We start from the raw sequence: 10,719 nt of genomic DNA, 5'->3' as shown, positions 1-10,719 counted from the left end.
ATTGGCCACTGAGACATGGCCATGTAGCAGTCATAGATAACCTTGACAAGTTTCAGTGGAGTGGTGAGAATCAAAGATTCATAGGAATGAGTTCAGAACAGAAAAGGAGGTGAGGAGGTTAAATATTTTTGCTATACAAGGGAATATCAGGCTGGGCACAATGGCTCACACCTGTAATCCCAGCACTTCAGGAGGCCGAGGCGGGAGGATGGCTTGACTCCAAGAGTTAGATACTAGCCTGGGCAACAGTCAGACGCCATCTCTATCAAAAATAAATTTTTAAAAAATTAGCTGGGCGGCCAGGCGTGGTAGCTCACGCCTGTAATCCCAGCACTTTGGGAGGCCCGCACCTGAGGTCAGGAGTTAGAGACCAGCCTGAGCAACGTGGAGAAACTCTGTCTCGACTAAGAACACAAAATTAGCCGGGTGTGGTGGCATGCACCTATAACCTCAGCTACTTGGGAGGCTGAGGCACGAGAATTGCTTGGACCCAGGAGGCGGAAGTTGTGGTGAGCCAAGATTGTGCCATTGCACTCCAGCCTGGGCAACAGAGCGAGACTCCGTCTCAAAAAAAATTAGCTGGGTGTGATGGTACATGCCTGCAGTCCTAGCTACTTGGGAAAGCTGAGGTGCTCAGAGTTATGATTGCACCACTGTACTCCAGCCTGGGCAACAGAGCAAAACCCTGTCTCTAAAAATAAAATAAAATCATCTGGGCACAGTGGCTTAAGCCTATAATCCCAGCACTTTGTGGGGCCCAGGCGGGCGGATCAGCTGAGGTCAGGAGTTCAAGACCACCCTGACCAACATAGTGAAACCCTGTCTCTACTAAAAAACAAAAATTAGCTGGGTATGGTGGTGCACACCTGTAATTCCAGCTACTCAGGAGGCTGAGGCAGGAGAATCGCTTGAACCTGGGAGGCAGAGGGTATAGTGAGCCAAGAAAGAAAGAAAAAAAAAGGCCAGGTACGGTGGCTCACGCCTGTAATCTCAGCACTTTGGGAGGCTGAGGTGGGTGGATCACAAGGTCAGGAGTTCGAGACCAGCCTAGCCAACGTAGTGAAACCCCGTCTCTACCAAAAATACAAAAATTAGCCAGGCATGATGGTGTACATCTGTAGTCCCAGCTACTTGGGAGGCTGAGGCAGGAGAATCACTTGAACCCGGGAGGTGGAGGTTGTGGTGAGCCAAAATTGTGCCACTGCACTCCAGCCTGGGCAACAAAGCAAGACTTCATCTCAAAAATAAAATTAAATTAAAAATGTATTTGAAGCTGGGTGTGGTAGCTCATGTTTGTAATCCCAGCTATTCAAGAGGCTCAGGTGGGAGGATCCCTTGAGGCCAGGAGTTGAAGACCATCCTGGACAACAAAGCAACACGTTTCCATTTTTTTTTTTTTTTGAGGTGGAGTTTCGCTGTTGTTACCCAGACTGGAGTGCAATGGCACGATCTCGGCTCACCACAACCTCCGCCTCCTGGGTTCAAGCAATTCTACTGCCTCAGCCTCCCGAGTAGCTGGGACTACCAGTGTGCGCCACCATGCCCAGCTAATTTTCGTATTTTTACTAGAGACAGGGTTTCACCTTGTTGACCAGGATGGTCTCAATCTCCTGACCTCGTGATCCACCCGCCTCGGCCTCCCAAAGTGCTGGGATTATAGGCGTGAGCCACTGCACCCGGCCAACACTTCGTTTCCTAACAAATAAAGGGGCCAGGTGCAGTGGCTCATGCCTATAATTCCAGAAATTTGGGAGGCCAAAGAGGGCAGATGGCTCAAGGCCAGGAGTTTAAGACTGGCCTGGACAACATGGTAAAACCCCATCTCTACAAAAAAACCCACAAAAATTAGCCAGGCAAGGTGGTGCTGGCCTGTAGTCCCAGTTACTTGGCAGGCTGAGGTAGGAGGATCACTTGAGCCCAGTAGGTAGAGGTTGCAGTGAGCTAAGATTGCGCCACTGCATTCCAGCCTGAGCAACAGGGTGATACCCATCTCAAAAAACAATAATGAATAAAATGCAACTTATTTTATTTATTTATTTTTTTGAGACAGAGTTTTGCTCTTGTTGCCCAGGCTAGAGTGCAATAGTGCGATCTCAGCTCACTGCAACCTCTGCCTCCCGGGTTCAAGTGATTCTCCTGCCTCTGCCTCCCGAGTAGCTGGGATTACAGGCGTGCGCTAACATGCTCAGCTAATTTTTGTATTTTTAGTAGAGATGGGATTTTTCCATGTTGGTCAGACTGGTCTCGAACTCCTGACCTCAGGTGATCCACCTGCCTCGACCTCCCAAAGTGCTGGGATTACAGGCGTGAACCACTGTCAACGGCCGAACTTATTTTATTTTAGAGTGAAACTTGTATTTCCTTTTTTAACCTCTGTACAAGGAAAAACCATTGCTCTTCCTGTTTCCTCAAACTCTTTCCCCTTTACCACCTGATAAAAGTTTACTTTATAAGGCACAATAGCAAAGATACCTCTTCCATAACGCTTTCCTCTAGCCCTCAGCCCAGAGTAAATTTCCCAACCTCTGAACTCCAAAATGAAGTTGTTAATACGTTGTATAGAGCACACACTCCATCTCACATTATGGATAGTTGCTGTGCAAGATTAGAAGTTCCTTAGAGAAACCATTTCTTATTCACTACAACCACAGAAGGCTTCTATCCTCACCATTCATACTATAAACCCCTATGGTTCTAGCTCCTGCCCAAAACATAACTGGATGGTATGGATGCCATATTGCCTTACTAAACTGTGATATTTTGGGGAAGTGTGTGATTCATGCCCTATAAGTCCAACATTTTCTTTTATTTGTTTTTTGAGACCGAGTCGCTCTGTCGCCCAGGCTGGAGTGCAGTGGCATCATCTCAGCTCACTGCAACCTCCGTCTCTCAGGTTCAAGCAATTCTCCTGCCTCAGCCTCCAGAGTAGCTGGGATTACAGGCACACGCCACCTCGCCCATCTAATTTTTGTGTTTTAAAGACAGGGTTTTGCCGTGTTTCCCAGGCTGGTCTCGAACTCCTGGGCTCAAGCGACCCACCCACCTTGGTGTTCCAAAGTGCTGGGATTATAGGCCTGAGACACCACACCAGCCTGTAATCCCAACACTTTGGGAGGCCAAGGTAGGAGGATCACCTGAGCCCAGGAGTTCAAGACCAGCCTGGCAAAATAGCAATACTCCATCTCTACAAAGAGTAAAAAAAAATTAGCTGAGCGTGGTGGCATGCACCTGTCTTCCCGGCTACTCAGGAGGCTGAGGTGGGAGGATCGCTTCAGCCCAGGAGCCCAGGAGGTTGAGGCAGCAATGAGCCCTGATGGCACCACTGCACTCCAGCCTGGGTGACAGAGAAAGACCTCATCTCTAAATAAATAAATAAATGACCTAGCTCACCTTTGCTATGTCCCTCAGCACCTTGCTTTCAAATTTTAGCTATTATTTTTACAGATCTTTTAACAAAAATGCTGCTTTAGAGCCGGGCGCGGTGGCTCACGCCTGTAATCCCAGAACTTTGGGAGGCCGAGGCGGGTGGATCACGAGGTCAAGAGATCGAGACCATCCTCATCAACATGGTGAAACCCTGTCTCTACTAAAAATACAAAAAATTAGCTGGGCATAGTGGCGCGTGCCTGTAATCCCAGCTACTCAGGAGGCTGAGGCAGGAGAATTGCCTGAACCCAGGAGGCAGAGGTTGCGGTGAGCCGAGATTGCGCCATTGCACTCCAGCCTGGGTAACAAGAGCGAAACTCCGTCTCAAAAAAAGAAAAAAAAATAAAATGCTGTTTTAATTAACGTTAACTTACATGGTATATAACTGAATCCTTGGTCTCAAGAGGTTTACAAAGTCCTAGAGTCAAATGTGCCTTATTATACAAAATGTGCCTTATTATACAAAATACAAAAATAAATGGTGTCGGCCGGGTGGGGTGGCTGTCTGTGATCCCAACACTTTAAGAGGCCGAGGCGAGTGAATCACTGGAAGCCAGGAGTTCGAGACCAGCCTAGCCAACATAGTGAAACCACATCTCTAATAAAAATACAAAAATTAGCCTGGCAAGGTTGCTTACACCTGTAATCCCAGCACTTCAGGAGGCTGAGACATGCGGGTCACTTGAGGCCACTAGTTCAAGACCAGCCCGGCTAACATGGTGAAACACCATCTCCACTAAAAATACAAAAACAAGCTAGGTGTGGTGGTGCATGCCTGTGATCCCAGCTACTTGGGAGGCTGGGGTACCAGAATCATTTGAACGTGGGAGGTGGAGGTTGTAGTAAGCTGAGATCGTGCCATTGCACTCCAGCCTGGGCGACAGAGCGACTGTCTCAAAACAAACAAACAAAAATGGTGTCAAGACTCTCAGGCAAGTTGCTAATGGGGTAAGGCCTATATGTAAATAGCGCCAAAGACTATGGAACCAGAGACGGGTGAGGCAAGCAGAGAGGCAGGAATAGTTTAGCTGCGGCATTTTTTGCTTAGTTTATTTATGTAAATGGCTTTTTTTTTTTTTTTTAAGATGGGGTTTCACCATGATGGCCAGGCTGGTCTTGAACTCCTGACCTCAGGTGATCCACCCACCTCGGCCTCCCAAAGTGCTAGGATTACAGGCGTGAGCCACCGCGCCCGGTGTAAATGGTTCTTTAGGGCAGTCCATGGAGCATCCTCATTTCCAAATGAGACTGCGAGTAGAGAGCTGGGGACATGCAAAATAACTACAAGTCCCCAACTATGTCCTCTTAAGTATCCCTATCATTTAAGAGAGTCGTTCTCATCCATCACTGAACTTCCCCGTCTTCTTCCTTCAGCCCCTGGGTTAGTCAATGGTTGAAATTTTGGTTTGGTTAAAAAAAAATCTCCGGCTAAAAACGGCAACTGGGTCTCGCGAATCAGGTCTCACGGAGGTAGCCACGAGAAGGCCCGAGGTGCGCACGAGAGAGCTCGAGCCCTGGAACCCAGGCGCTCGGAGCCGCCGTTACGTAACCGGCCGCCAGAGCCTCGGAAGACCGGAAGGCCCAGCTCCGGCTCCGGCCCCGGCCCCACCCCGCCCCGCCCCTCCCCGCCCCGCCCCGCCCCGGCCGCCGGTAAGTGCCGTGCGCAACCCTCCGGAAGCTGCCACCCCTTTCCCCTTTTATGGGAAGACTGCTTTTAAAAAACGTAAGCGTTCACTGACGCCACCGCGTAAGACTGGCCCTAAAACCGTGATCAAGGAGCTCCTGGCCACTTCTCACTTCCGCTTCCTTCCAGTAAGGAGTCGGGGTCTTCCCCAGTTTCTCAGCCAGGCGGCTTCGGCGGCGACTGGCGATGTTTGGCCTCCAAAGAAACGCGGTAATCGGACTCAACCTCTACTGTGGGGGGGCCGGCTTGGGGGCCGGCAGCGGCGGCGCCACCCCTCCGGGAGGGCGGCTTTTGGCCACGGAGAAGGAGGCCTCGGCCCAGCGAGAGGTAGGGGGAGGGGAGGCCGGCGCGGTGATTGGCGGAAGCGCCGGCGCTAGCCCCCCGGCCGCCCTCGTGCCTGACGCCCGGAGGGTCGTGCGGCCGCCGCCCATTGGCGCCGAGGTCCCCGACGTCACCGCGACCCCCTCGAGGCTGCTGTTCTTCGCGCCCACCCGCCGCGCGGCGCCGCTTGAGGAGATGGAAGCCCCGGCCGCCGACGCCATCATGTCGCCTGAAGAAGAGCTGGACGGGTACGAGCCGGAGCCTCTCGGGAAGCGGCCGGCTGTCCTGCCCCTGCTGGAGTTGGTCGGGGAGCCTGGTAATGGCTCCAGTACGGACGGGTCACTACCCTCGACGCCGCCTCCAGCGGAGGAGGAGGAGGACGAGTTGTACCGGCAGTCGCTGGAGATTATCTCTCGGTACCTTCGGGAGCAGGCGACCGGCGCCAAGGACACAAAGCCAATGGGCAGGTCCGGGGCCGCCAGCAGGAAGGCGCTGGAGACCTTACGACGGGTTGGGGACGGCGTGCAGCGCAACCACGAGACGGCCTTCCAAGGTAAGGGGGCTCGCGATCGCCAAGGCCTCACTCCCTTCTTGCCCATCGCTCCCTGGACGAACGCGAGTCAGTGTTGAAACGTGTCTGATCCTATTCCCGAAACCAGAATATTCTGGCCATGAGTCATTGTTTCCGCCCATCTAGATTCTTTTGGAAATGGCAGCTCTCGTTCAAAGACCGGAAAGGGTGGGATGTCAATTTCAAGTGGGGTCGACCTGAGTTCTGTAAATCCCTGTAGTGACTTTCCCCGCCGTGGGTGGGCGACCGAATCGTGCGCGGGGTTTAGACAAAGGAGGCCGTGAGGACCTGCATGCTTTTCTTCCCCAGGCATGCTTCGGAAACTGGACATCAAAAACGAAGACGATGTCAAATCTTTGTCTCGAGTGATGGTCCATGTTTTCAGCGACGGCGTAACAAACTGGGGTAGGATTGTGACTCTCATTTCTTTTGGTGCCTTTGTGGCCAAACACTTGAAGACCATAAACCAAGAAAGCTGCATTGAACCATTAGCAGAAAGTATCACAGACGTTCTCGTAAGGACAAAACGGGACTGGCTAGTTAAACAAAGAGGCTGGGTAAGTTTGCCTTAAGGGTGAAGGGGGCCTTGGAGTGGAAGTAGAATGAAGGATTTATTTTTTTTTTTTAAGAGAGGTGGGGATGTCTGAAGGTTTTTATGACGCACGGCTGTTTGCAGGCTCTACCTAAAGGACCACTGGTTATTTGGTGTAAATTTAAGTAATGGATCCTTAGAAGTAATGATTTGGCGGTCTTGAATTGTATCAAAAATCTTGGTTTTTCTCTAGACTATTTTTGTTCCAATTCAGTTGAATTCAGCGGATTCAAACCGTGGAGAAATAAGTCACCAGGGGAGGATAGCTGAAATACATTCCTAAGGCGCTCTCTATTTTAATTGAGAAGATAATGGGGTGGAGCCTGCATTGTAAACAGAAACCCAGATCTGGTGTAGGATGTACGTTGAGAAAAACTGGTCTGCGCAGTTGAGGTGTTACTGAGATACACTAGGTGGTGGAGATTTGAGAGTAAGGTTTTTCGTCTTTTACTGCATCGGAACTCTGGAAGTCCCTTTGTTTAGATAAATCCTAATATGACCAAGATAGTACTGTAAAATCAAGTTTAACCATTATGGGTGCGCACTTAAGAAACTGAAGAACTTAGAAATGCCTTTTTTTTTTTTGCCTCGGGTGAATAATAATTGATTTAGGATTGTTTTACGGGGAAGCCTTAGATACGTCAATTCACCTTTTCTCTGGATAGTAGTGTTAAGAAGGCAGAAACCCATACTTGAAAATGTGCTTTTCTTTTTTGTTTTCTAGGATGGGTTTGTGGAGTTCTTCCATGTAGAGGACCTAGAAGGTGGCATCAGAAATGTGCTGCTGGCTTTTGCAGGTGTTGCTGGAGTAGGAGCTGGTTTGGCATATCTAATAAGATAGCCTTGTAAGTGCAATAGTTGACTTTTAACCAACCTTACCACCACAAAAACCAGATAACATCTGTGACATCAGCTGGACTCCAAGCCGTAACTTCCAAGAGTTGCCCTCTAGCAACCTAGCCAAATGGCCGAAGATTATGGCTAACAAGAATAAATACATGGGAAAAGATCTCCCCTTGACTGAAGAGTCACTGTCTGAAAGAAGCAAAGTTCAGTTTTCAGCAACAAGCAAACTTCGTTAGGGAGGCTATGGAGGAGGACTTAGAGATTTAGTGAAGATGGTAGGGTGGAAAGAATTTCCTTGTTGAGAACAGGAGAGTGGCCAGTAGCCAGGCAAGTCATAGAATTGATTAAATATACCCGCCGAATTCATTAATATTCTGTAGTGTTAAGAGAAGCACTAACAATGCCAGTGAGCTGTGTAAAAGCTACAAGTGATAGAACTATGACTGTAAGCCTCAGTACTGTACAAGGGAAGCTTTTGCTCTCTGTAATTAGCTCTCCCAGTATACTTCTTGAAATAGAAAGTCCAAGTGTTCAGGACTTTTATACTTGTCATACATTGGCTTGGTTTCCATGATTCTTAGCTTGTTAGCCTAGTTGATGGCCAGGAATACTTGACGGAAGGCTAAGTAGTTATGAATATGGATATCCTCAGATTTTAAGACAAACAACTTGTAAATGTATTTGTAAAAATTGTATATATTTTTACAAAAGTCTATTTGAAACAAAGGGACAGAAGTCTTAAATTTACATTAGTTTTTTTCATGCCCTTTGAACTTTGCAACTTCTGTAATTAGGAATCTGTTTCTTAAAGCTTTTCTATGCTAAACTTCGGTCAGTCGAGAGTGTATACAGAACTAGTTGATGTGTAACTGTATGCAAACTGGTTGTAGTGGAACCAATCTGATTGATAAACTATGCAGATTTTAATTTTCCTATCTGATTTTGGTAAGTATTCCTTAGATAGGTTTTTCTTGGAAAACCTGGGAGAGATTGATAAATAAATTAATCTTTTCACTTAGTTATATGCAGGTTTTCAATAATTAGGTCTAAGTGGAGTTTTAAGGTTACTGATCACTTACAAATAATGGGCTCTGATTGGACAATACTCATTTGAGTTCCTTCCATTTGACCTAATTTAATTGGTGAAATTTAAACTGAATTGATGAGCTCATCTTTAAAGCTTCTACTAGAAGATTTTCAGCTGTTCCGAATGGAACTCATTAGCTGTGTGCATATAAAAAGATCACATCAGGTGGATAGAGAGACATTTGATCTTTGTTTAATAAATTGTAAAAACGCAAGCTAGTCTAACCATGGTGCTATTATTAGGCTTGCTTGTTATACACACAGGTCTAAGCCTAGTATTTCAATAAAACAAATACTTATTGTTTTGTTTCTATTAATGATTTCCAAACTTTGTTTCAGATTTTTGCTTTGGCATCTTTGGATTTCAGACTTGATGTTCTTTGAGACTTACCTTTTATTTCCTGTCCTTCCTTGAAATAGCTGCTTGTTCCGCTCCTTCTACAGATATTTATACATCTTTCCCCTGCCATCCCTGAACTCTTCCTAGCCCTTTTAGATTTTGTCACTGTGAAACCCCTACTGGAACCTGAGTGAGCCTTCCTCCCCACCAAGAGTCCACAGACCTTTCATCTTTCATGAACTTTATCCTGTTGGGCAGTGGTAATACCATGGGTTCTGTGACACTACAGTCATTGAGGGGTGGGAGGAAGTCCCTTTTCCTTGGACTGGTTATCCTGTCTTTGGGGGAATTGTGTCAAAATTCCCCTCAGGAATTTTTAGAGGAGGGAACATCTTATGAGGCTTTCTCTAAAGTTTACTTTGTATTTGAGTATGCTCACTTAAATTTACAGAAAGAGGTGAGCTGTGTAACCTCAGAGTTTAAAAGCTACTGATAAACTGAAGAAAGTGTCTCTATTGGAACTAGGGTCATTTGAAAGCTTCAGCCTCAGAACATGACCTTTAGTCTGTGGACTCCATTTAAAAATAGGCATGAATAAGATGACTAAGAATGTAATGGGGAAGAATTGCCCTGCCTGCCCATGTCAGAGCCATAAGGTCATCTTTGCTAGAGCTATTTTTACCTATGTATTTATCGTTCTTGATCATAAGCCACTTATTTATATCATGTATCTCTAAGGACCTAAAAGCACTTTATGTAGATTTTAATTAATCTTAAGATCTGGTTACGGTAACTAAAAAGCCTGTCTCCCAAATACCGTGGAAAGAAGCGCATAGATGTGAACTGGTTTTTAGGGGCCTCACTTCCCAGTTCATTCGGTGTGACTGGAAATACAGACAAGGATCTTGGTTGATAGTGTGGGCTTGGGGCAGTGAAGGTTTAGGGCACCCCAAGTGGTTTGAGAAAGGAGGGGAGTGGTGTTTATAGGGAGAGAAGGGGCCAGGTGGTCTAAATGCTGACTGGCTACAAAGTTCAGGCAAATCCTCCAAAAGGGAAAGGGAGGGGCTGCTTAGAAGGATGGCGCTCTCAGCGGCTTCTGTTTGACTTCTGTTTGTCTTATGCTTCTCTCAGGGAAAAACATTCAGTCCTCTAGTGTTCGTGTACATTCTGTTGGGGGTCAACACCTTGGCTCTGGTTAAACAGCTAGTACTTCTAACAGCTGTGCCAGGAACGGTTAGGACCAACTACAAGTTAACGTTGGTTGTAAAATGTAGTGTTTTTTCCTGAGAAAATAAATCTTATTCAAATACAAGGTGTGTGATATGGGTCTTTTCTCATCAATGCCTCTTTTCCTCCCCCCGTCTTAGGCAAGCCTTTTAGAGAAGTCAGCTGAGCAAACACTTGTAGGTGAATTCAAAGCAAAAGTCCCACAAGGCTGATTTGCCTTAGAGCAAAGAACAGTTCCTTCTATGCAAATTAGAGGTGTTGGGTTTTTAATTAAATGTTACTGCTGTACTTGGAGGAGTTCTAAACCTTTTAATAGAAAAAAGTCAAAATCTTTGTCTTGATTTTTCAATCACCAGATGTTGGTATGATTTTTTTTTTTTCTTTTTTGAGTCAGAGACTCTGTTGCGCAGGCTAGAGTACAGTGGTGCAATCTCACTGCAGCCTCAGCCTCCCAGGTAGGTGGGATTACAGGTGCCCACCACCACGCCTGGTTAATTTTTGTATTTTTAGTAGAGACTGGGTTTCACCAGTGTTGGCCAGGCTGGTCTGGAACTCCTGACCTCAGGTGATCACCTGCCTCAGCCTCCCAAAGTGCTAGGACTATAGGCGTAAGCCACCGCGCCCAG

At 47.0% G+C, this 10,719-nt stretch overlaps 1 protein-coding gene across 2 annotated transcripts; it reads left to right on the top strand.

Moving 5' to 3' along the window:
• Positions 1-5,188: 5,188 nt before the first annotated feature.
• Positions 5,189-10,178, top strand: MCL1 (MCL1 apoptosis regulator, BCL2 family member). 2 transcript variants are annotated; one of them, XM_064370800.1, is made up of 3 exons: positions 5,196-5,984; positions 6,312-6,559; positions 7,319-10,178. In XM_064370800.1, exons 1-3 carry the CDS (start codon positions 5,297-5,299, stop codon positions 7,433-7,435), a joined length of 1,053 nt encoding a protein of 350 aa, XP_064226870.1. In that variant the 5' UTR covers positions 5,196-5,296; the 3' UTR covers positions 7,436-10,178. The 2 variants fall into 2 exon arrangements, with proteins under 2 accessions (XP_064226871.1, XP_064226870.1); XM_064370801.1 differs by lacking the exon at positions 6,312-6,559 and having other exon boundaries at positions 5,189-5,984.
• Positions 10,179-10,719: the final 541 nt, after the last annotated feature.

Source organism: Aotus nancymaae, unplaced genomic scaffold (genome assembly GCF_030222135.1).
Source record: "Aotus nancymaae isolate 86718 unplaced genomic scaffold, 86718_ANA_hifiasm-v0.15.2.pri h1tg000108l, whole genome shotgun sequence".
Lineage (NCBI taxonomy): Eukaryota > Metazoa > Chordata > Mammalia > Primates > Aotidae > Aotus > Aotus nancymaae.
This window is presented reverse-complemented; position numbering and strand designations above follow the sequence as displayed.

Bases quoted from the DNA above. Each gene is read 5' to 3' on its own strand.
- MCL1 (XM_064370800.1), top strand. From the start codon at position 5,297: ATGTTTGGCCTCCAAAGAAACGCGGTAATCGGACTCAACCTCTACTGT. The intron at 5,985-6,311 runs GTAAGGGGGCTC...TTTCTTCCCCAG, and splicing joins CCACGAGACGGCCTTCCAAG to GCATGCTTCGGAAACTGGAC. The intron at 6,560-7,318 runs GTAAGTTTGCCT...TTTGTTTTCTAG, and splicing joins TAGTTAAACAAAGAGGCTGG to GATGGGTTTGTGGAGTTCTT.